We start from the raw sequence: 27,080 nt of genomic DNA, 5'->3' as shown, positions 1-27,080 counted from the left end.
ACTTGCTTAAGATACTCAGGAAGTCTACTGCATGCACTTAATTTTTTAATTTATTTTGTGTGTGTGTGACTTCATACTCCTTTTTCTAAAAATTTATTTAATTTTTTTATACAGCAGGTTCTTAGTCATCCATTTTATATATATCAGTGTATACATGTCAGCCACAATCTCCCAATTCATCACACCACCACCACCCCCGCTGCTTCCCCCCCTTGGTGTCCATACATTTTTTTCTCTACATATGTGTCTCAATTTCTGCCCTGCAAACCAGTTCACCTGTACCATTTTCTGGGTTCTACATATATGCATTAATATACGATATTTGCTTTTCTCTTTCTGACTTACTTCACTCTGTATAACACTCTCTACGTGCATCCACATCTCTACAGATGACCCAATTATGTTTCTTTTTATGGCTGAGTAATATTCCATCATATATATGTACCAATCTTCTTTATCCATTCATCTGTCTATGGGCACTTAGGTTGCTTCCATGACCTGGCTATTGTAAATAGTGCTTCAATGAACATTGGGGTGCATATGTCTTTTTGAATTATGGTTTTCTCTGGGTATATGCCCAGTAGTGGGATTGCTGGGTCATATGGTAATTCTATTTTTAGTTTCCTAAGGAACTTCCATACTGTTCTCCATAGTGGCTGTATCATTTTACATTCCCACCAACAGTGCAAGAGGGTTCCCTTTTCTCCACACCCTCTCCAGCATTTGTTGTTTGTAGATTTTCTGATGATGCCCATTCTAACTGGTGTGAGGTGATACCTCATTGAAGTTTTGATTTGCATTTCTCTAATAATTGGTGATGTTGAGCAGCTTTTCATGTGCCTCTTGGCCATCTGTATGTCTTCTTTGGAGAAATGTCTTATTAGTTCTTCTGCCCCTTTTTGAATTGAGTTGTTTTTTTTTTTTTTTAATATTGAGCTGTATGAGTTGTTTATATATTTTGGAGATTAATCCTTTGTCCTATGATTTGTTTGAAAATATTTTCTCCCATTCTGAGGGTTGTCTTTTCATCTTGTTTATGGTTTACTTTGCTGTGCAAAAGCTTTTAAGTTTCATTAGGTCCCATTTGTTTATTGTTGTTTTTTATTTCCATTACTCTAGGAGGTGGATCAAGAAATATCTTGCTATGATTTATGTCAAAGAGTGTTCTTCCTATGTTTTCCTCTAAGAGTTTTATACTGTCTGGTCTTAAATTTAGGCCTCTAATCCATTTTGAGTTGATTTTGGTGTACAGTGTTAGGGAGTATTCTAATTTCATTATTTTACATGTAGCTGTCCAGTTTTCCCAGCATCACTTATTGAAGAGACTGTCTTTTCTCCATTGTATATCTTTGTCTCCTTTGTCATAGATTACTTGACCATAGGTGCGTGGGTTTACCTCTGGGCAGTCTGTCTTGTTCCATTGATCTATATTTCTGTTTTTGTGTCAGTACCATACTGTCTTGATTACTGTATGTTTGCAGTATAGTCTGAAGTCAGGGCATCTGATTCCTCCAGCTCTGTTTTTTTTTCCCTCAAGATTGCTTTGGCTATTTGGGGTCTTTTGTGTCTCCATACAAATTTTAAGATTTTTTGTTCTAGTTCTGTAAAACATGCCATTGGTAACTTGATAGGAATTGTATTGAATCTGTAGATTGCTTTGGATAGCATAGTCATTTTCACAATTTTGATTCTTCCAATCCAAGAACATGGTATATCTCTCCATCTGTTGGTATCTTCTTTAATTTCTTTCAGCAGTGTCTTATAGTTTTCTGCATACAGTTCTTTTGTCTCCCTAGGTAGGATTATTCATAGGTATTTTATTCTTTTTGTTGCAGTGGTAAATGAGAGTGTTTCCTTAATTTCTCTTTCAGCTTTTTCATCATTAGTGTATAGGAATACAAGAAATTTCTGTGCATTAATTTTGTATCCTGCAACTTTACCAAATTCATTGATTAGCTCTATTCGTGTTCTGGTGGCATTTTTAGGATTCTCTATGTATAGTACCATGTCACCTGAAAACGGTGACAGTTTTATTTCTTCTTTTCCAATTTCTGTTCCTTTTATTTCTTTCTCTTATCTGATTTCCATGTCTAGGACTTCCAAAACTATGTTGAATAATAGTGGTGGGCGTGGACATCCTTGTCTTATTCCTGATCTTAGAGGAAATGCTTTCAGTTTTTCACCATTGAGAATGATGTTTGCTGTGGGTTTGTTGTATATGGCCTTTATTATGTTGAGGTAGATTCCCTCTATGCCCACCTTCTGAGAATTTTTATTATAAATGGATGTTGAATTTTGTCAAAAGCTTTTTCTGCATCTATTGAGATGACCATCATATGTTTTTTATTCTTCAGTTTGTTAATACGGTGTATCACATTGATTGATTTGCATATATTGAACATTTCTTGCATCTCTGGGAAAAATCCTACTGATCATGGTGTGTGATCCTTTTAATGTGTTGTTGGATTCTGTTTGCTAGTATTTTGTTGAGGATTTTGGCATTTATATTCATCAGTGATATTGGGCTATAATTTTCTTTTTTTGTAGTATCTTTGTCTGGTTTTGATATCAGGCTGGTGGTGGCCTCATAGAATGAGTTTGGAGGTGTTCCTTCCTCAGCAATTTTTTGGAAGAGTTTGAGAAGGATGGGTGTTATCTCTTCTCTAAATGTTTGATAGAATTCACCTGTGAAGCCATCTGGTCCTGGACTTTAGTTTGTTGGAGGATTTTTAATCACAGTTTCAATTTCATTACTTGTGATTGGTCTGTTCATATTTTCTATTTCTTCCTGGTTCAGTGTTGGAAGGTTATACTTTCTAAGAATTTGTCCATTTCTTCCAGGTTGTCCATTTTATTGGCATAGAGTTTCTTGTAGTAGTCTCTTAGGATGCTTTGTATTTCTGTGGTGTCTGTTGTAACTTCTCCTTTTTCATTTCTAATTTTATTGATTTGAATCCTCTCTGTCTTTTTCTTGATGAGTGTGGCTAATGGTTGATCAATTTTGTTTGTCTTCTCAAATTACCAGCTTTTAGTTTTATTGATCTTTGCTATTGTTTTCTTTGTTTCTATTTCATTTATTTCTGCTCTGCTCTTTATGATTTCTTTCCTTCTACTAACTTTGGGTTTTGTTTGTTCTCTCTCTAGTTCCTTTAGGTGTAATGGTAGATTGTTTGCTTGAGATTTTTCTTGTTTCTTGAGGTAGGCTTGTATAGCTATAAACTTCCCTCTTAGAATTTCTTTTGCTGCATCCCATAGGTTTTGGATCTTCATGTTTTCATTGTCATTTGTCTTTAGTTATTTTTGATTTCCTCTTTGATTTCTTCAGTGATCTCTTGGTTATTTAGTAATGTATTGTGTAGCCTCCATGTGTTTGTGTTTTTATGTTTTTTTCCCTGTAATTGATTTCTAATCTCATAGTGTTGTGGTCAGAAAAGATGCTTGATATGATTTCAGTTTTCTTAAATTTACTGAGGCTTGATTTGTGACCCAAGATGTGATCTCTTCTGGAGAATGTTCTGTGTGCACTTGAGAAGAAAGTGTAATCTGCTGTTTTTGGATGGAATGTCCTATAAATATCAATTAAATCTATGTGGTCTATTGTGTCATTTAAAGCTTGTGTTTCCTTATTAATTTTCTGTTTGGATAATCTGTCCATTGGTGTAAGTGAGGTGTTAAAGTCCCCACTGTTACTGTGTTACTGTCTATTTCCTCTTTTATAGCTGTTAGCAGTTGCCTTATGTATTGAGGTGCTCCTATCTCCGGTGCATAAATATTTACAATTTTATATCTTCTTGGATTGATCCCTTGATCATTATGTAGTGTCCTTCCTTGTCTCTTATAACATTCTTTATTTTAAAGTCTATTTTATCTGATATGAGTATTGCTACTCCAGCCTTCTTTTGATTTCCATTTGCAAGGAATATCTTTTTCCATTCCCTCACTTTCAGTCTGTATGTGTCCCTAGGTCTGAAATGGGTCTCTTGTAGACAGCTTATATATGGGTCTTGTTTTTGTATCCATTCAGTGAGCCTGTGCCTTTTGGTTGGGGCATTTAATCCATTCATGTTTAAGATAATTATAGGTATGTATGTTCCTATTCCCATTTTCTTAATTCTTTTGGGTTTGTTTTTATAGGTCCTTTTCTTCTCTTGTGTTTCCCACTTAGAGAAGATCCTTTAGCATTTGCTGTAGAGCTGGTTTGGTGGTGCTGAATTCTCTTAGCTTTTGCTTGTCTGTAAAGCTTTTCATTTCTCCATCGAATCTGAATGAGATCCTTGCCAGTTAGAGTAATCTTGGTTGTAGGTTCTTCCCTTTCATCACTTAAATTAGATCATGCCACTCCCTTCTGGCTTGTAGAGAAACAGCTGAGAAATCAGCTGTTAAACTTATAGGAGTTCCCTTGTATGTTATTTGTCATTTTTCCCTTGCTGCTTTCAGTAATTTTTCTTTGTCTTTAATTTTTGCCATTTTGATTACTATGTGTCTTGGCATGTCTCTCCTGGGGTTTATCCTGTATGGGACTCGCTGCCCTTCCTGGACTTGGGTGGCTCTTTCCTTTCCCATGTTAGGGAATTTTTTGACTAAAATCTCTTCAAATATTATCTCTGGTTCTTTCTCTCTCTCTTTTCTCCTTCTGGGACCCCTATAATGCGAATGTTGCTGCATTTAATGTTGTCCCAGAGGTCTCTTAGGCTGTCTTCATTTCTTTTCATTCTTTTTTCTTTATTCTGTTCCACAGCAGTGAATTCCACCATTGTGTCTTCCAGGTCACTTATCCATTCTTCTGCCTCAGTTATTCTGCTATTAATTCCTTCTAGGGTATTTTTCATTTCAGTTATTGTATTGTTCATCTCTGTTCTTTAATTCTTGTAGGTCTTTGTTAAACATTTCCTGCACCTTCTTGATCTTTGACTCCATTCTTTTTCTGAGGTCCTGGATCGTCTTCACTATCATTATTCTGAATTCTTTTTCTGGCAGGTTGCCTGTCTCCACTTCATTTAGTTGTTTTTCTGGGGTTTTATCTTGTTGCTTCATCTGGTACATAGCCCTCTGCCTTTTCATCTTGTTTATCTTTCTGTGAATGTGGTTTTTGTTCCACAGGCTGCAGGATTGTAGTTCTTTTTGCTTCTGCTGTACTGCATACACTTTAAATATTCATAACCCTCTCAGGAACCTTGCTTTGGACCTCGACATCTTTGCACAACTGTGGAGTCATACTAGTAAAGTACCCTGGGTTTGATACGTTTCCTGAAACTCTTTCTCATATTGAAATTCTTGTCCTCTGGGGAGATTAAGGATGAGAACATTTTCATTTTGAACCCAGAAAGTCCTGGTTCCTTTATATTTCCTTGGAATTCTGCTTGGAAAATGATTCATTTGTTTTTTAGCTCATCTCTCTTTCCAGCTTTATGTTATTCTACATGACTTTGAGAAACCACTTGACAGGTTCATTATTCTGCCAAATCCACCAGCTCACATTTTCTACTTTCTGTATTTCTTGCAGGTGACAGTGTTGACAAATTTTCCCTGCTAAGTAACAAGAGTCACCTTTTATCTGGCCTAAAATAACAATTTCCTCACTGTCCTTCAGGTTCTCACCAGCAAGTCTTCTGATTTCACTAATGATATCCTTGAAGGCCTTCTAGCTTCTGCCTACCATTCAATCCTAAATCAATGCCACCGGTTTTAGGTTTTTAACATTAACACCCCACTTCCAGCATTAAATTCTATTCTAGTTAACAAGCCACCATAAATCATAGTGGTTTAAAACTGTAATAGTAGCTTATTTTGCTCACAGATCTGTCATGTTGGTAGGTCTGGGTGTCAAAATCTCATCTCTGCTTTGTGCGGCTTCAGCTGGTCTGGCTTGAGTGGAGCTGGGGAATCTATTTCCCAGAGGCTTACTCATATGGCTAGCAAGATATTCTGGCTGTCAGCTGGGAACTCCACCAGGTCTGTTGGTTCTTCTCCACATGGACTTCTCCATGGTGCTACTTGGGTGTCCTCACAATTTAGTGGCTGGATTTTAAGAGCAAGTGTCCAAGAAATAGGAATTGGGAGTTGAGAGTTTCTTAAAACCTCAGCCTCAACACAGAGATAGGTCAGTTCTGCCATATTCTTTTGGTTAAAGTCACCCATATTCAAGGGAAGGAAATATAGGCATACTTTTAATGAAAGGATCATCAAAGAATTTAAAGGCATCTTAAATCCTCCACAGTAGTCTAGCTGTGTACTCAAGGAAAAGGGGAAACAGATCTGGTGAAAAGCTATCCTTTCTCTGCCACAGTATATTCTACCCTTTTAAAATAGTAGTCATATATTCAATGAGTATGAAGTTACAGTTATACAAGTTCTAGGGACCTGCTATACAGCATAGTGCCTATAGTTAATAATATGATATTGTGAATTTAAAAATTTGTTGGGAGCATAGGGCTCCTGTTAAGTATTCTTGCTACAGGGGAAAGAGGTGGGAGGAAAGGGATACAAGGACACTTTTGGAGGCAATGGCTAGGTTTATAACCTTGTTTTTAGTGTTTCTATCATGGATGTATACATATATTCAGACTCATCAAACTGTGTACATTAATAAATGCAATTTTTATATATCAATTGCACATCAATAAGGCTGTAAAAAAAAGTAATATGTATTTGTAATCAACATCCCATCAAGTGCTCAAATCTTATGTGTTCATCTCTGTGAATTTAGTTACTGGAGTATAATCAGAGAAAGTATATTAAAAAGAAACTCAGAGATTGTGGTCAATTTTTAGATATAACATGGACAAAGGATTTCTTGTATACCTTTAAATGGCTGGAGGTTTATAGCATTTGTAGAGATCTGATATTTAGACCTTTTTTCCTTATGTTGTGCTAAAATCTTCTATATTGAAAGTTTTACTCACAAGTACTAGTTTTATTTTCTTGACGATGCAAGACAAATCCAATTTCTCTTCCAATCTCTTTCTATAACACAGTCCATCATGTATTTGAAGTAATCTGTCATGGTACTCCTGAGTTTGGTGTCAGTACTACTAGTTATCTTAAATATATAATATCTTAAATTAAAAATAACTGCTTTCTAGATGTGACCTATTACATTTTTTTTCTTTTTAATGCAAGTTTAATTTATGTATAGAGAAAAGGGGAAAACTGTTAGTTTATCCATTAAAATAGTAATATTTTATGTTCAAGAAACTGTCTTATACATCTCTCAGAATTTGAACAAGAACCTTGTCAATAGCAGAGCATTTACCATAAGTTTAATTAAAAGTGAGTATTCACCTGTTACGGTAATAAATGTCTCTTACTGAAGATGTTCTACTTATATATTTGCTAGAACTACCAGAAATGTAGGATTCGGTATGTATACTCTGATTTCAATATTAAGAATCCAAATTTGAAGAAATTAATTCCTTGCCCACGTTTGGACAAATTAATGTAAGCTTAGAACAGAATATAAGTTTCTGATTCCATGTTCAATTATTTTTTTCTATTATTCCATGCTGTTAACTAATTTGTATGGATATATTTAAAGTCCACTTTCAAAGTTATGACAATTTATAGTATGTATAGATCATTAACTATGTACAGTCTATTGAAATTCAAGGAATCATTTAGAGATTTTAAAAACCACATGGAGTATCCAAATTTTGAAATGCAGTTTTGGCAATTTAAGTGTTAGGATATCTCAGACTTACTGAAGCTGAAAGGACGCAGTGAAGATTCTGTTTTGCTGTAATACAAATCCAATATTCTAATATATGGAAATTCCTTGTTTTTTTTTCTAACCATATTAAAATATTTTTGGTTTTTAGTAATTAAGACCACTAGGTGCTCAAGATTTTTGTTCTCAGTGAGCAACAGTAAATTAAGTTATTTGGGTATAACAGTAATTTCCTAGTGACTCTTAATTTAAAAAGTAATGTGTTACAAAGGGATTAGCATAGCAATCTAACAACACCTGGAATGGGCACCACATAAATATCCAATAAGTTGCTCTATCTCCTCTTAAAATTAGAGAACTATGTAGTTGGAAATTTGTCATATGTAAAGATAAAAGAGAAGTCTTTTGTTATCACACAGAATGCAAAATCTAGCAACCTATGACTGACATTGGCATCCAGGAAGAGCTGTATCACCCTTCCTTTAAAAAAAAAAAAAAAAAAAAAGGCCTATTTTTAACTGACTTACAATTTAGTAGTGAACTGTACCTATGGATGTGAGGATTTCGGAGGAGCAGAGCTATACGTGTTAAGTCCAGACTCCCAGGCATAACTCTAGTTATCTTAATTTAGTAGGTCTGCAACAGGGACTCTAAAATCAAGTGTATGGGGCTTCCCTGGTGGCGCAGTGGTTGAGAATCCGCCTGCAGATGCAGGGGACACGGGTTCGTGCCCCGGTCCGGGAAGATCCCACATGTCGCGCAGCGGCTGGGCCCGTGAGCCATGGCCGCTGAGCCTGCGCGTCCGGAGCCTGTGCTCCGCAATGGGAGAGGCCACAACAGTGAGAGGCCCGCCTAGCACAAAAAAATAAAATAAAATCAAGTGTATGTATTTCTAATAAGAAACCCAGGTGATTCTGATGTAGATGATCTACGGACCAGACTTAGAAAAACACTGGGCAGTGGCAGCTCTGCATATAGTCTCAGATTTCACTGCTTGGTATGTTTCTTTTAAGTTCTCTGCAAAAGTTACAATTCACATTGTCCCAAAGCATTTTTGCTATGGATTTTAAAAGCTAGTTAATTATGGCAACTGGAATTTAGACTCTGCCCCAGTTAGCCCAGAGAGCAGAAATGGCACAACTTTGTCTGTGATGAAAGTAAACTCAGGTTGACTCACACATAACCAGAATACTCAGGGCTATTCATTATGAGTATGATCACGATCCAGCTCATTAGAGAATCCAGGCATTAAGCCTCATTCAGAATAACTTCCCAGAGTCTCTCCCATTCATGACCAAGTTTAAGTGACTTACTATATATCAGTAAAATTCAGTGGTGAAGAAGGCATTTAAGATTAATAGTGGAAAAACCTTTGAAGTCTTAGGTAGATAAAAAGGTGATAAACTTGCAAATGGTCTAAGTAAGAGATGAAATAAACTTTGCCAAAGGCAAAAAACAATTTTTTTTCAATAAGTAATGGGAAATATTGACACCACCTTAAAATGGATGCCCCATTTATCTTACCTCTTAAGATGTGCAAGGAGACTTAGGTCATCAGTTACAAATACTAATGCTTCCATTTAGCAGTGATTTTCAAACTTTTTAATTAGAGGAAGGGGCCATGAACCTGCTGATCAATAACTTACTTTGCTTCTTTATGCCTTAACAAACAAAATCCAACTCTGTCTTCTGCCATTTAGCTGAATAATTTGTATCAGGCTCAGTTTCCTCATCTCAGGCTGTTTCCTCATCTGTAGAATGCAGAAATTGCAGTAAATGTTTTGGTAGCCTTTTCAGTACTACACTGTGACTCAAGAACAGAAGAGGTATAGCAGTGTGGGTAGGTCTGTGAGTTCTTGGCTGTTAAGAAGTGAGGAGAAAAGATTTGCATTTACTTCTTTGCTGATTTAAACTTCTGTATCTCTTCCTCTCTTATCTTGCCTGTGGACAGTCTCCTTGATTTTATTCCAAATGCAAGACCCTGGAATCCAGTTGACTGCCTTTGTGTGAGCTGACAAAGAATTGTAGAATTCTTCGGTGTGGTGACCAAGTTTCTCACATACAGTTAATACATCTTTCTCCTCATTTATTTTCTTCCTATTCTAGGTACAAGCCTCCCTGAAATATTTTAACATCCTGCTTTTTAAATTTCCTATCTACCCCTTCACACCTTGATCAGAGACTCACATCATTTTCCCTAAGTGTAATCAGTCAAACAAGGATTTAGCCTTCTGGAATTACCAAGATAAGCAATTTTAGTGAAGTCATTCTGGACACTATAGTGTCATTTTGATGGTTTCCTATATTTGGGCAAGTAGAGTGGGAGTCTTTGAAGTGTTGGAACTTCATTCTCTGGATCTCCTATTATGTCCATGTCTGGTTGTCCATCCTGCCCAAAGTTGAATGGAATTAAACCAACACTAATTGGGAGAAGCAGGTAAAATGACTGCAGTTATATGAACTGTAAGGATTAACTAGTAACTTTAGTAAGAATTTTTGGGACATTGGATACTGATTATGAAGCAGTATCAATTAAGAAAGCTCTATAAATTAGGAGTTTGGAATTAGTATATACACACTGCTATATATAACATAGATAAACAACAAGGACCTACAGTATAACACAGAGAACTATATTCAATATCTTGTAATAAACTGTAATGGAAAACAATGTGAAAAAGAATAGATATCCATATCTATATCGATATCTATTTTTTAATGTTAATTCCAAACTCCTAATTTATGGAGCTTTGTCAATTAATACTCTTTCATCATTCATCAGTATCCAATGTCCCAAAAGTTCTTACTAAAGTTTCCTTTATAGGTTATTACAAGTTATAAAGTTATACATATATATACATACAACCGAATCAATTTGTTGTACACCTGAAACTAACACAACATTGTAAATTAAATATACTTCAAAAAATGGTAGGAAAAAAAAGAAAGCTCTAAAACTGGGGGGAAAACAACTGGTAATTAACTTAGAACCAAACCCTCCTTGTGCCTCAAACTGCAGATGAATGCTGAGCAGTTGTGAGAGTCTCAAGAACGCAGGACCTGTGCAGGGATTTCACATAAGCATCCATAATTTTATTTTCTGAAAGCATTCCTTCTCATTCAAGATATATAACTTAGGATAAAAATCAGCCCATTATTATTAGTGGGAGGTAATGGTTGTCATCTGTGTCTGTAAATTATGTAACCAGGGCTTGGAGTTGAGGATATAAAGAGAAAACCAAAGTTATACCTTTTTTTGAAAACATCTTTATTGGAATATAATTGCTTTACAATGGTGTGTTAGTTTCTGCTCTACAACAAAGTGAATCAGTTATACATATACATATGTTCCCATATCTCTTCCCTCTTGCGTCTCCCTCCCTCCCACCCTCCTTATCCCACCCCTCTAGGTGGTCACAAAGCACCGAGCTGATCTCCCTGTGCTATGTGGCTGCTTCCCACTAGCCATCCACCCTACGTTTGGTAGTGTATATATGTCCATGCCACTCTCTCACTTCGTCACAGCTTACCCTTCCCCCTCCCCATACCCTCAAGTCCATTCTCTAGTAGGTCTGTGTCTTTATTCCCGTCTTATCCCTAGATTCTTCATGACCTTTTTTTTTCTTAGATTCCATATATATGTGTTAGCATATGGTATTTGTTTTTCTCTTTCTGACTTACTTCACTCTGTATGACAGACTCTAGGTCCGTCCACCTCACTACAAATAACAATTTCATTTCTTTTTATGGCTGAGTAATATTCCATTATATATATGTGCCACATATTCTTTACCCATTCATCCGATGATGGACACTTAGGTTGCTTCCATCTCCTGGCTATTGTAAATAGTGCTGCAATGAACATTTTGGTACATGACTCTTTTTGAATTATGGTTTTCTCAGGGTTAGTGCTGGAGAAGAGGGTGGGGAGAAAAGGGAACCCTCTTGCACTGTTGGTGGGAATGTAAATTGATACAGCCACTATGGAGAACAGTATGGAGGTTCTTTAAAAAACTACAAATAGAACTACCATACGGCCCAGCAATCCCACTACTTGGCATATACACTGTACCTTTTTTAATGTGGTCTACGTGTTCTGTTTTCAGTGAAGAAGAAGCTGTCAGAGATAAGGTAACCCTCAGTTTCTTCATCTCTGAAATCAGGATTTTAATGTTTGGCTTTGATATTTGAAAATCAATGCAGACCACCCAAATGAGAACAGACAGAGGCTATTTATTCAGATCTTGCTCAAACAGGGAAGGCGGCCAACATCACTTTTATTTGGCAGAGACACAACAGCAGACAAGGAAGTGGAAAAGCTTTATAGTGAAAAAAGCAGGGATGGTTTCAGGTCTAATATGATCAGAGCTTGTTGGCCTGGGGAAACTGGGAGTCATCTAGCTAGAAGAAGGCATCTTGTGTGCATGATTTGGGGGACATATTTGGCTTTCAATGCTTTGTCCTGAGTTAGAAGTCAGGGTAAAACATAAGGAAACTGGAAGTCATTCACCAAGTCCTGATCATTCTGAGCCAACTGTTGCAGAGATTTTGGGTTGGTTTCCCAAACTGTTTGTTCTGGAGATTGTGGGTCAGATTTCTGTCATATGTGGTCTGGCCATTGTTCATTTGTATATTCAGTCTTCAAAGCTGCAAGTTTGTTGTCAGATCTGACCATGGAATGAGTTAAAAAGATGCCTCTGTTGCTGTTTTTGGAGATGGTAGAAGTATTATTAGACGATAAAGCAAAGGCAATAATATTTTGGAGAGAGAAGCAAGAAGCGTGTCTCCACTGATATAAAAAATGTTCCACCTGCTGAGGGAAGGATACCTAGAGAAACTGTATCTAATCCTGCCTAAGTGAAGGCCAGTATAAATGTCCTCCTTTCTCCTGGCTGATAAACTGTCCGTGTTGCTCTTCATAAAGATCTCAAATCCCCTGAGCATTTGAAACTTTATGTTCTGCTTCCAAAACCAGTAACAAAGTTCCCATTTTTCTAACCTGTGAACTGCTAGGGCTAAGACGTCCTTATCTCCGAAGTATGAGAAGACATATAGCCAACTCAGAGTTGGAGGATGTTGCAAACTTATTATAAAAGAGCTAGCTATTTCATATTTTAATATTAATTTACTTTGCTAGCCTTTTTGTTATAATTTAAAGCTTATTTCTTTTTTAATACTCAGGCTCGCCTCTATTTCATTCTCTTTTGTGTCTTTATATTCACACTGTCCAGATTTTTCAAATTCCTACCATCTATAAGCCTTGTTGCCAAAACTTTCAGCCATCACTTACTTTGAAAGAAGACCATCTTTCTGTATATGCTGCAGTAGTCACCTGCTCACATGCACACAAATTCTGTAAGTTCTTTTCAGAGTTACCGCAGCTTCCTTATCTTACCTGAGGTATCATTTTCCTCAGCTCTTCTTGACCTCCACTCTAGAGCCCTTTACTTGATGTCTATTCCTGCCCCGCCACGATCTGAATGCTTAAACGCAAACATCCTCCTCCAACAATCTGCTGTCTTTCCTTTCTCCTCCCTCCTTTTTCTAGATCTACTCCTCCATCTTCCCTCCCATTTCTCTTCTTCCTTCCTCTGGACCATAAGATATATTTGTTCCAACACTCCAACCATTCTGGTCAAAGACTTAAATCCTTTTCCTGCTTCATTGCCCTCCAGTAGTAAATCCAACACTCTGTTTCCTTGACTTCTGAATCCAGTCCTGGAGGAAACCCATGATGGTCCATAGAAACATCCTTGTAAGTGCAGGGACCCACCCTCAACAGCACTCCCCAGCTCCCTGGCAGGGCCACTCTGGGTCCAACTCAAGGCCCACTTTCATTCCTTGCAGAGGTTGTTTCAAACTTTTACTCTTTACTCCTCCTCTTCTCTCAGGATAGAAATTTCTCGCTGTCCTTTCTCACCATCAACAAGACTTATCTGCAAGATTCTTTATTTCCTGACTCAGAGGAAGCCTTGCTCTTCATTTACATTCAAGTCTTATCCTCCCACATTTACTCTGGATCCCATTTTCTCCCATTTCAACAGGGGCCTCACTCCCCCATCTATGCCCCTCTTTCGTAAAATGTTATTCTCTTTTAGACTTTCTCCCCAAGGTTTTGTCTCTAGCCATGTAGTCTTCTCTCTCTCTTTGAGTAAACTTGTTTACTCCGTAATTTCAGCTACCACATACATCCTGGAATTCTTCAAGCTATATCAGTAGTCCAGAGTGCTTTCTAAACTCCAGGCTGGTTTACCAAATTACCTTCTTGATAGTTCCATTGACTTCTCCCTCTCTCTCTTCTTTCCCACCATTTACATAATGAGTTATATTAATTTTACCTAACTATTTCATAAGTATTTTTATAAACCTATCAATTTTATTTATTGACTATTTCATAAGTTTTAATTTATTAAACTTCCTGCTACTGCCATATCAGTTTTTAAAAACACAACTGTAATTAAGTATTCCCATGTTTTAAATCATATAATAGTCCTCATCAAATTTAGTTTAAATGCAAGTCCCTTCATATAACACAAACGGTCCTTCAGTATTTGACCCCTGCATCTCTCTAGCCTTTTGTTTCCCAAAGTATACTCAGAGGAACACTTTTTCTGTGGAATGTTTTACAAGATGGGATGTGGGGAATAGGAGGGGAGTAGAAGACTCTCAAATTGGCCTTGGGACCAACAGCACTGGAATTACTTGAGACTTTATTATATATGCAAATTCTCAAGCTTCACCTTAGACCTACTGAATCAGGAACTCTGGTGGTAGAGCCTACCGATCTGTGTTTTAGCAAGCCTGCCCAGTGATGCTGAGAAACACTAAAGTTTGAGAACCACCATCGTAGAGAATCACAATGTACATTAACATCTTACTACAAGAAGTCTGGAAATAACCTATTTAACTTCATTTAAGCAAAATTTCTTTAATTTGAGCGTGGACCGTGTGTGTGTGTTCATGTGCGTGTGTTTATGTTTGTGTGTGTGTGTGTGTGTGTGTGTGTGTGTGTGTGTGTGAGAGATACTCACTAATATCCAGTAGAACTAATGTTAGAGAAACTTGTCAAAAGCCTGCAGCCTCACATTGCTAGTAATTCCCCAATTAGTGTCATGTGCTTTTGCATTTAAACATCCCACTGCTTTACTCTACCAAATATCTCCCCCCCAACCCTTGTCTGGCCAACTCCTTAGAGGAGGTATTTCAAAATTATATGCTTATTGAACAAATACATGGGATGGAACAGAAATATGTTGTAGCAACCTTAGAAGTGTTGCTCAGTCCTACTACCATGAAGATATAATCTGTTATTTCAATACTTTTTTGCATATAATGGTTCTCTCTGTATATTGATCTCTTCTTAATGGAGTATCTTCATATTTTCTTCTTTGATATTGTGAAAGTATAATGTACATCTTATCAGCTTGTCTGTAAAGCTTTTTGTATTGAAATATTCTTTATAAATATGATGACTAGAAGTTTTTTCAGCTGATCCTACACCCTGGTAACTTTCTACTTTTAAAAAATTCTCTCCCCATTATACTTTCACAGTCTTTCTTTCATATCTCTTTCCTCAATTATCTATTAACAAAATAATTTTTAGACACTATAATAACAATGACCATATTAAGATTGACATACTAAGTCATAGCTTTATAAACCTATTGTATTTTGTTATTAATGAGGTTAATATTATATATTATACTTTTATATAATATAAATATATTTTATTAAATTTTTCTTGTAATACATATTAATTCATAGGGGTTTTAGTAAATATTAATACACTTATTACTAGCTTTCAGAATTTCTACTGCCATTATCTTAATTTTTCCAACCACAATTTCAAATGCCCCAGTAGACTTCTTAAATATTCATGAAGTGTTACTTAGAAAAACTGAGTTCCTAAGCAGTCAAGTAAGTATTCTTATATAATGGTTGTACTACATGTTTCAAACATGCAGTTTATTCAAATGCACTAGTAAAATACATAAAGCATGATTTATGATACTGATATGTGATAACGTAAAAACTTCATGACTCAACATCAAGTTTGGTTTATTCTGATGCAACATACAGAATTTTATGCAAAAAACATTACCAACTGTAATCCTCTGATGTCATAAAAAAGTAATCTGTGACAGCTAAGGGACTTTGGAATTAATGTATATTCAACTACTTTGGTCTCTCCCCTTTCCCAGATCACTCTTTGCAGAATGATGATAAGTGACTCTGGTGTTAGACATGTCATCAGTAGTCATTTCTTTTTATTTAATCACATTACTTGAAACGTTAGGCATATAGTTCGGCTATATAAACATCAAGATGATTAATGATAGTATTCTCATAGAGTCCACCGTGGCCATCAGAACTAATTTTACTTACAATCTTCACAACTCACCAGGTTCTCTGGTTTTCTAACTACATCATAGAGAAGGAAATCTATTGAGCTTAATGTAGTGAATAAATAATTACGTTATTGTGACCATAATGAATTCCTGTTCATAAAAGATAAATTTCAGTAGAAAATGTGACTTAATAATAGGCAAAGTCAGACATTTGTAAGCGTTTTTTGCTGCCTTTTTCTTATTAAAGATCTTCTTATGTGCCTTGGTATACCTAAGGAATTAAAAGAGGAAGGCTGCCAGAGTTTCAAGTGGTTCTCAACGACCAGATGTATAAGATTCTTAAGATCCTTTGGAGACTGCTTATAGTTCATTCTGGCAATTTGAAGTAATTTGTCCTAGCCACTAATTTTTTGACTCTTTCAGCTCTTCAACTTTTAGTATCTGTTAAATTTTGAGCTTAAAGGTAAATCAACAGCATTTGGAAGCACCCTAGGAAAATTAAAGTCCCTAAAGATGCATTATAGTCTGTGTATGAGGTCTCTAACAGTAAGTGGATTTAATACAGGGTTATATTTTAACTTAAGTGAGAATAATAATAGTGTGATGACTCATCCAAATCTGGTTACATGTCTTGGGCAGCATTAGATGATAGGCATACAACCATTCAGCAGAGGGTGGCTGTTCTTTGGAAAAGACATGGTAGTAGGATAGGGCAAAAGATTGGATCAAGTAAAATCTAATCCACCTTTTGTATGAGAGCCCATAAATTTCCTGAGCTACACATTGGAGTTTTCAGATATTCTGGATATATAAGATTATAAATAATTTATCAAAAACAGTCAAGGAAACCATATGCTTCCCACTGAGTCATATACTTGAGTGAAAATTGTCTCGTCTTTATCTTTTTTGCCTAATTTTAAAAAGTAAATGTGAAAGAATTGTTATAAGAAGAATGCCCACCAAACAGTGACCAGAATAATTTATTTGTGTGTTCAAGGGAATTGTGTTTATTGAGTATGAAGTTTATATGTCAAACATTCATAATTGTTATTATACTCTGTTAAACTAACTGTAAATTTAGATCATTGAGGCAACACTCTTCCTATAGGTGAGAGTGGAGAATTCATTCAGTATGGTAAATCAAGAAGGATTCCAATATGATTTAAATACACATACATGCACAAAAAAGAAAGATAGACTTACGAAGTTTTTGTTAACTAGATACATTTGTGAGTGGAATGAGAGAGTTCCAGACCATTCCTGCAACTTGTATATGCTGTTGTATTTAACAGTACTGGCTTTGTAGCCAGGCAGTCTTGCTTGAGTTCAGCCCACTTTACTACCAATGTGACTATGGACAGAATATTTAGGCAGGACAAATTTTATATACAACACACACACACACACACACACACACACACACACACACACACATATCATTGTACAAACAGAATTCAACTTTTTGCCTTGGAAGAAGCCACATTAAAGGGGTAATTTCTACAAGAATAATTCCTAAGGTCATGAACTGCAATAGAGGAAGAGAAACCTCCATTCCAGAACCAAGGTAGTTAGGAATTCAAGCCTGGCCATTGAGACTTTACCCTATGGGATGCATTCAGTGAAGAGAGGAAACCTGAATTTAATAGCTTTGGCTGGCACGATCTGAGAGTTGTTCCATTACCCCTTTTCTCTGATCCTCCTGTTTGAGAGTGACATCTAACTAAAGTCATACCATTTAAACTTTTCTTTTGCATGTTGCGTGACCTTGTGAGCAGAGTAAGAAACGGGACATTCCTCGGGAAGATCAGGGACCAACCACCAAGAATTTGGATTTTTGGCCCCAACTTATTACACTGATGGTCACGATTATTGATGAGGATAAAACTGCCTACACTCCTGTCCTGAATCAGTAAGTACACTGTTTTGGTAATAAATGGATTTTATTCCACTAAAGTTAAGAAAACAAAATATTTGAAGTATGGCTTATACTCTCATGACAATGACAAACTTTTCCAAAATCAAGCTATAGAAAGCAGTATATTTTTACTTTTATCAGTAAATATTAATTCAGTGATATTCTGAATTTTTAGTTTCAGCCCCATACAGAGTGATGATTATTTGGATATGGAGACAAATATTTCCCACAAATTTATTTTTATTTGATGTAGAAAAATTTCTTCTCTCCACTGGTTTCTTTCATTTTCTTAAAAGTAAAAAAAATGCAATCCCCCAAAACTAAAAAGAATGTTAAAGAGTTAGTATTAAACATATTCCACTGTGACTTAATTAATAGTAAGGATTTTTCAAAAAAACTTCCTTTCAAAAATAGTTGTGTATGCTAGGTGTAACAAATTTAATGCAGTATTTAAGAGAACAAGTCCATTTTCTCAAATAACCTAAGCCTATGCCTCCATACATAGAATTTATAAATTATGAGCAGGTTGGCAAGGCAGATGAATTAAAATTCATGGCTGTTCTAGAAGACTCTGAAATCATCAATTTAACACTAGCTCTGAGCCCTTGGGCAAATTATCTAATTTTCCTGGGTCTCAGTTTCCTCATATATAAAATAAGGATATATTACCAGATAATTTCCAGGATCCAGTCCACCTTTAATGTTGCACATTTCGGATTTATTTCATGCCCACACGTCAAGAGCTATACAACCGAAATAACAGCTGACTCTGCCCGCAGGGCATTTGCAATCTGGTAATGGAGAGGATATCCTGACATATTGGTCATACCTGAAAACCTGTGGGCAGCAGAAATAGCAGAAATAGACAAACCATGACGTACATTCAGGCTTAATATGGAGAACTGGTTTTATTATTTCTAATTTTTTGTACTGGTCAAGACAGTTAGGGTCAAAAAGCTTGTGTGGAATACAATTGAAATTCCAATTATAGAAGAAACACCTGTAAGTATTCCAATTTTTATCCTTTCCTGTTTCTTCACCACCCATTTTCACCTGCCCTGAATTTCTTCTAAATGTGGAGAAAGTATTCCTCTCTTTGATAGGCAATGACAGCACCGTTAGGTTTACCTTTACGCTTTCCTCTTCCTTTTCCCCTTATATCTACCTTTTCTGCCTGATGCCAGAGTGTATCATGATGACCATCTGTAAAGACTTTCTCTTATTCTCTTCTGATAGCTCAGGACTAGATCCTCTCTTTTAACATATGACATGTCCTCAATTCCTCCTGGACAGCTTTGTGGGCTAGATATGTTTTCTCATTCATTCTTTGGATCTTTCTTGAAGATACAGTAGATTTCTTAAAGGTAGGGACATCAATAACTTGTTTTAAGACTGTGTCCTCGGGCTGGGGTAGGTCAGTTGATTAATGAGAATGGAATGAAAACAAACATCTGAGAAATGCTAATTAAAAGTTATTTGAAAGGATTTTATTTTTAATCAAATGAATTCTTTACATTTACCAAATATTCAGGATATGACTATTAAAAGATACATTATAAAATCGTGGAATCAAAGTCCCCCAGAATCATCCTTAATCATATACCATTAAAGATATAAAAAGATTTTAGTTACTTTTTTGTGACTGTGTTAAAGGAAGTGGAGGGAATGCATTTACTTATGGCAAAAATAAATGTTAAATTATGAGCTAAATTAAGTCTACTAAGTATAAAAATGAGCAAGGGCACAAGGAAAGAAGAGAAATGTCTTTGTCTTGCTTTTTATTTTTGTTTATAGTGTCAGAGTTTGGAGTCACTTTTGTTCCAATGAAAACCTATTTCTAATAAAGCTGAATGCTTTCCCTCTGTTGGGAATCCATGCTTTATGATTGTATTTGCTCAGATTTTGAAGATGTTCTAAAGATTTTTTGCTTACTAAGGAGCATTGCATTTTGTTTCTCATTTAATTAAATCTATATTTTAAGTGAACTCACCTAGATAGCAAGGTGTGCTCTTAGTGGCCAATGTTGCATTTGTGTAATTTGGTGAGATGTCCATTCATGCATGTTTCTTTTTTTGTGCAATGTGTCATCACATTTAAGCATCACTAATTATCTCACTGGGTAGTTAGACTATTAGGATCAAATAGGCTGATAGTTGTGAATGCAGATTCTGAGCTCCATCCCAAATCTACGGAGTTAAAATCTGAATTTGGCACAGAAGTCTGAATTATTAATAAAGTATCCCTTGTGTGATTTGTATACACCAGAGTATGAAGGCACAGGTCAGTTTGTGAAGGACAGGTCCAGCTAAAACAAGTTTTGGTTTTATTTTGAAGGTCATGGCAAGAGAACGGATGATTTAAAAATATAGGTCTTATTTTTATATCTTTCTTATTTTTTATATCTAAGATTATTGATATAAATAATTGAATGAAGTATTCATGGTAATTTTGAATAAAAAATATTACAAGAATTTGCTTATTCAAATTTGATAACAATTTATAATAATTGCAGAAAGTAAACATGAGGAGAAAGATTTGTTTTATTTTGTACACTAGTATATATCCAGGCATATATATTGGTTGAATTAATGAGTACATTAAAGTAAATCCATATGTGTAATTGGTATCTGTTCTCTGTTCCTACTCCATTGATTAACTGAGGTACTAGATTATTTCTTTGAGTGATACGTCTTCACATTTTAAAGATTAATTTTATGAAGTGACTTTCCAGGTGTTTCTATTTCATTGAAACTGACAACAACTGAGCACAATATTTTCAGATCTTTCAATGTGGGTCTCTCTCTCTCTCTCCCTTTTAAATAGATGTATTGAGGTATAACTGAATACAGTTAAAAATTTAATTAGTTTTGACATATACATCTAACCATGAAACCATCACCACAATCAAGCTAATAAAGATATCCGTAACCCCAATAAGTTTCTGTGTGCCTTATGTAACCCACCCCAGGCAACCAATGGTCTGCTTTCTAATACTACAAATTAGTTAGAAATTTGTATCCTCTTGTATAAAGGAATAATATATTATGTACATTTCTTTGTCTAATTTCTTTCACTAATTACAACTATTTTGAGATTCATCCAGGTGGTTGTGGGTATCAATACTTCATCTCCTTTTATTTCTAAGTAATATTCTACTCTATAGATACACCACAAAATGTTTATCCATTCATCTGTTAGGATTAGGGTTAAGGTTAGGGGGTAAATTTGGATATTTTTTCAAGATTAGGTTTCTGTGAATATTTGTTTGCAAGATTTTGTGTAGACATATTCTTTTATTTTCCTTGGGTCATGTAATGTGTACATGTTTAATATTTCTTAAAACGGCCAAACCACTTTCCAAAGTGTTGGTACATTTCCAACACTTAGTACAATTAGACTTTTCACTTTTAACCATTCAAATAAGTGTAGTGATATCTCCTTGTGGTTTTAATTTGCACCTTCCTAAATACTGATATTGACCATCTTTTCATCTGTTTATTTGCAATACATATATCTTCTTTGGTGAAATGTCTGTTCAAGTCTTTTTGCCATTTCCAAATTGGGATGTTTATCTTCTTATTAATGAGTTGTAATGGCTCTTTACTTATACTAAATAAAGGTCTACTGTTAAGTAAATGTTGCAATATTTTCTCCTACTTTGTGACTTTCTTTTCCATTTATTACTAATTTCTTTTGGAGAGCTGTTTTTAAGAAAATAATTGATAGAGTAGTCCAATTTGTTGATTATTTTCTTTTATAATTTGGGCTTTCTGTGTCCTGTTTAAGAAAATGTTGCAACACCCACAGTCAAGTTGCAATACTGTAGTTTTCTTCTAAATAGCTTACATTGAGATCTATGGTTCATCTCTAGTTATTTTTTGTATATGGTATGATATAGAGTTTAAGATTATTTGGGATTTTTTTCATATGTTTAATCTTTTCAGCTCTGTTAGAAAAATTATCCTATCTCCATCGAAATGCTTTGGTAACTTTGTCAAAAATTAATTAATTATATGTGTGAGTCCAATTCTGTACTCTCTGTTCTATTGATCCGTATATCTATGGGTCTAGTAGTGATTAACTCAGCTTTTGTCTGGAAAACTCTTAGTCTCTCCTTCAATTCTGAAGGACAACTTTGCCAAGTAGAATATTATTTGTTGGCGGGTTTTCTCTTTCAGCATTCTGAAAACTCATTCCACTCCCTCCTGGCTTGCAAAGTTTCTGCTGAAAAATTCACTGATAGTCTTATGGGGATCCCCTTCAATGTAACAAACTCCTTTTATCTTGCTGCATTTAGGATTCTTTCTTTGTCTTTTATATTTTCTCTTTGCTGAAATCCTCATTTTGTTCATGCATTGTTCTCTGACCTCAGTGAGCATCTTTATGACCATTATTTTGAACTCTCTATTGGGTAAATCACTTATCTCTATTTTATTAAGTTCAGTTACAGGTGATTTATTTTGTTCTTTTGTTTGGAACATATTTCCTTATTATTTTTTTTCATTTTCCTTGTCTCTTTGTGTTGGTTTCTGCACATTAGATTAGACAACCACCTCTCCCAGTCTGGACAGACTGTCTCATCAATCAGCCCAGCCCAAGCTCCTGGTTGTCTCTCAAACCTTTATGGTTGTCCAAGCTGCCATCTTTGTTCTTAGTGGCTCCCTAATTGAAGGTGTGCCAAGACGGGTCAATGTTTCAAGGAAAATGATAAAAGTCAGCACCTAGTTGCAGGCTAACTAAAAGCTGTACCCTCAGGCAATAGATGGGAAAAGATGTAGTTAAGCACCTTCAAAGGAGAAATTGGAAGATAGGCATTATTGCCTGCTTCCTCTGCACTGAGCCATGACAGTGGGGGAGGGACAAGCGGGGTGCTTCTGCACCTCTTGAAAAGCTGCTTGTTTTGTTTGCTCTAGTCCTGTGGGACTTGTGAATGAAAGACCCACTTGCTGTCAAAGCTGCATGATTTGGGAACCCACCCCTCAGCTTGCAGCTATAAAAGTTGATGCATTAAATGTGTGGACAAGCTCCTTCCAGGGAAGTACTGGTGTTTGGTTTCATTTTTGGATCAAGCAAGAGGGAGAATGCAGGGAAGTGCCCACCGGCTCCTCTGGGCTCTAAGAAAGATCTCAGCCAGCCTCCAGATGCATGCTAAATTAGAAGCCAGACCTTCAGGCATCAACTTGTAAAGTATGCAGTCAAATCCCTCCAGGGCAAGACTGGGAGATGGGCATTTTTGCCTGCTCTTTCTGGGCTGAGCCTTGAGGAGACAGCCACAGGAAGTGATGTGCACCCACTGACAAATGCTTCTTTATTTGCCATAGTCCTGTGAGCCACTGGATTTCTCTCAGTGGGAATTTCTCCATGTGTAGTTGTATATTGCATCTGTGGGTGGAGGGAAGTTCAGGAGACTCCTATGTTGCCATCTTGGTTCCTCCCCCAAAACTACTTGTTCTTGATTGTATTTTTGTTATTTGTCTTTCAAGGAATTTTTCCATTTAATCTAAGTGGCAATTTGCTGTTGTATAGTTGCTCGTGACATTTCTCTATTATGCCTTTAATGTCTATAAAATCTGAAGTCATTTCTCTTCTCTCATTCTAAATATTGATATTTTATATCTTCTGTCTGTTTTCCTGTCTAACTGGCTAGCCATTTATGAATTTTATTAGTCTTCTGAAAAAAAAAAAAAAACAGATTTTGGTTTCATTAAATCTCAATATTGTTTTTGGTTTTAAAGTAAATTGGTGTCTTCTCTATTTCTTATTATGTTCTTTCTTTTGTAAGTGTAGATAACTGTTAAGTGGCTTCAGCAGTAATCCAGTGAGAAAATATGAGGACTTTGGATAAGATGATGGAGAGGTAGGATCAGATCTGAGAAATATTTAGGAGATAAATCAAGAGATCTTTTTGACTAACTGCATTGAGTGGAAGGTTAGGAAAGAAGATGGAGACAATGAACACACTGTATTTATGGGAGCACCATTAATTGAGATAATAAATTCAGGAGGAATTCTCAGTTTAAGGAAGTAAATAGTTAAAAGAAAGAAGTATACAGTGAGTTATATTTGGATATATAGAGATTTGGCTATCTGTATGACTTCCATGAATCATATGCAGTAGGCAATTGTATACTTAGCTGTGAAATTCCTTTAGACTGACAACTAATGTAGGGGAGGTTCACTAAATATGCTTGAAAGTAAGAAATCTTATATCTTTTAAAATATTCATGTAATTTTACTCTCAGATTATTTAAATTATTGTGACTTAACATTACTTTGTTTTTGTAATGCTGACCAAAATGTAAGCAAAAATATGTTTCATCCATTCTACGGTCCTGTATTTGCATGTATTTTATTATTGTCTGTAATTTCTTTTAGCATCTTTCCAAAGTATACATACAGTGAAAGCTCAATTTATTTTCTCTCTCCATTAAGAGTATATATCAGAGAGGCTCCAATGTGTTGAATAGAAAATGGAACAATTTTCAAAAATCTGCTGTTTAATTTGTGAAGATGAGGTATGCTGCTTTTATTTTGTCAAGGCTGTGGGATGAGCCATAACATTATTTTCAAATTTTATGTTTTAAAAGATAGTATACTTCATTTGCTGCATTGTGAAAATTGGGTTTAAGCTACTTTGATCAAAGATTTACATCTTCTTTCTGTTTTGGAACTAATGCTCTTCAAAGTATTAAAGCTGTTGATGTCTTTGCTTGCACTGTGGCTTCCCTAAATATTTTTTCTATTTAAAACTTTGTTACAAAACTGTTCATTATGCTAAAAAGTAGAGAGAGTATACAATGGAGCTGTATATCCATAACTCAAACTCAACAATTACTAAGATTTTGTCATATTTTCTTCTCCTATACATTGAGGTTTATTATTCTTTGTTTTTCCTTTGCTGAATTCTTTTAAACAAATCTCAGACCATATATCATTTCATCCCTAAAAATTATGATTATTTTCTTACCTATGACAATGTCATTCTCACAACTAATAACACTAACAGTAATGCATTAGTATCATGTACCCCTTCCCGTAATCAAATGCTGCTGTTTTTCTTTAAAAATCCCTTTGTACATTTGTTTTGTTTTAGTCAGGATTCAGATGAGGTCCACATACTACATTTTGGTTATTTTGTTTCATAAGTCTCTTTCATCGTAATTCCTCTCCCTTAACTTCTCTTTTATCCATGTCACTACTTTCTTAAAGAAGCCATGTTCGTTGTCCTTTAGAATGTTCTACTTTCTGGATCATTCTGCATGTCTCTTTCTTATATTTGATTTGTTCCACCATATTCTGTACTCCCCATAGCTGAGCATTAGCTTAAAGGCTACCTTTCAGAGTCCTTTTTTTTTTTTTTTTTTCAATAATAACTCACAGGTGACTCTGTGTACTTCATACTCCATTACATCTGCAGTCACATTAAGTCTGGTTGTTCCCCTTGTGGTCATGCCAAGATTTTTGATCAGTGCTGCCAGCCTGATCCTTCCATTTCAGTGTTTCTGTTGACCTCTCCTCTAATGCTTTCATTTATTTATAATCATTTCAGAATAAGTTATTCAATTAGGGATGGCAAAATTATGATTTTATAATGTTATTTGTTCAACATTTATTTAGTTAGAATTTTTCTGTAAAGAAGGACTTGCCTTCCTCAACTAGGGCTGCTTCTCTGGTTATTGTCAATGAAAATAATCAATAAATAACCTATATTAGGAATAGAAAAGAATTTTATTTGAGTCAAACTGAGAACTCAAGCCTAGAAAACAGCCTCCCAGAAAACTCCAAGGAACTGCTCCGTAGAAGCATGGTTATCAGCACAGTTTTATATCTTGTCAGAACAAAGAACATGAAAGAAGCCAGGGATACACTCCTTCAAGGTTTCAAAAAAAAAAACAAATCAGCACGTACACAGTGAGTCAGTATAGCCTTGGCACCTGGGAAGGGAGTCTTATCATTGAAGGAGTACCAGCATTGGTGCCCCAGGAAGGGAGGCATCTAATCTCTATTTTTCACATGGTCTTTCTTTACTTCTGCTCAGTACACCTTGGTCTTTAATAATTAAAGCACAAGCACAGTTTATGTTTGATAGGCCACAAACAGGCTGTTTTAGTTAGCATAAAATTCAAGTTAACTCATATATAAGCCAGAATGACTTCCCCCTATCGCAGTATGTGAAAATTTCTTGTGTCATTACCCTGAAATAGAACAAGTATAGGAAAGATAAGGCAAATATTCGATTCTTTCTTTTAAAGATTTTTATTTCATTCTTTTTTCTGCTCTATTTACTTTTATTATTTTTCATTAAAATTCTTATTTAAATAAATATGTATTGATTATTTGATAGTTGCCAGGTACTATGCAAAGCTGGGGCCACAAAGATTTAATCAGGAAAGAGATATACAAAAGCAAACATGAACCTTAAACTGTGCCTGCCACAATCACAAGTCATTCTGAAATCAAATTCTTCACCTTAGTCCCTTGTTAAGGTAACCTAATGAGAAAAACTAGATTTGGAATTAGACTAAGAAATCCAGAGACTGAGATAGTTGACAAGAATAGACATTGAAAGGTTATGAGTTTGGAGATGGCTATAGTAAGTGATCCAAAATTAAGAATAAATCAAAATGATGTGTAAATAGAAGCCAGGAGATAAACATGGTTGAAGTAGAAGAAGGCAGTTTTCAGTAAAAGAAGGGAAAGGATGCTTGCAAGGAAAAGCAGAAACGATGAGAATAGCAGAGTCTTGGTATTGCTGGAGTTGTTAAGAGAGGATCCTGACTGTGGTCGCTCACTGCACTCCCCTAATGCCTTCACCTTGGAAGTAACTTTTTGCTCCTGGTGCCAGGAGACTGACTACTGGTGTTTGCTCCATCTGTTAAACCAAGTTCAGCTTTCCTTGGGTTCCAGTACAATGTGGCAAGGCAGTTTAGTCTTGTTTCTCCATTATGCAAAGTATACTTATCAAAATTACCTTTTAGCTATTTGCAGTTACTTGAGCTGTGATCCTTATAGCCAAAGTAGCATAACTAAACCATTATGATATTACATGGAGCAACATATGTATTCCACTATAGTTGCAGTTAGGTTGCTGTTGAAGTGTAAAGGAATGCTTCAATTTCAATTGCTGGGATATAAGCAAACAATATATTTCCTA

General features: G+C 35.6%; 1 protein-coding gene across 1 annotated transcript in view; it reads left to right on the top strand.

The window, feature by feature from the left end:
• Window positions 1-27,080, top strand: part of UNC13C (unc-13 homolog C) — a 607,361-nt gene that overhangs the window by 354,324 nt on the left and 225,957 nt on the right. Inside the window, exon 17 of the mRNA XM_059056161.2 lies at window positions 17,787-17,920. Coding sequence (XP_058912144.1) covers window positions 17,787-17,920 — 134 coding nt within the window. The remainder of the gene's footprint in view (window positions 1-17,786; window positions 17,921-27,080) is intronic.

Source organism: Kogia breviceps, chromosome 3, assembly GCF_026419965.1.
Source record: "Kogia breviceps isolate mKogBre1 chromosome 3, mKogBre1 haplotype 1, whole genome shotgun sequence".
In the NCBI taxonomy this organism is placed as follows: Eukaryota; Metazoa; Chordata; class Mammalia; order Artiodactyla; family Physeteridae; genus Kogia; species Kogia breviceps.
Note: the sequence above shows the minus strand (reverse complement) of the source record. Positions and strands in the feature narration are given on the sequence as shown.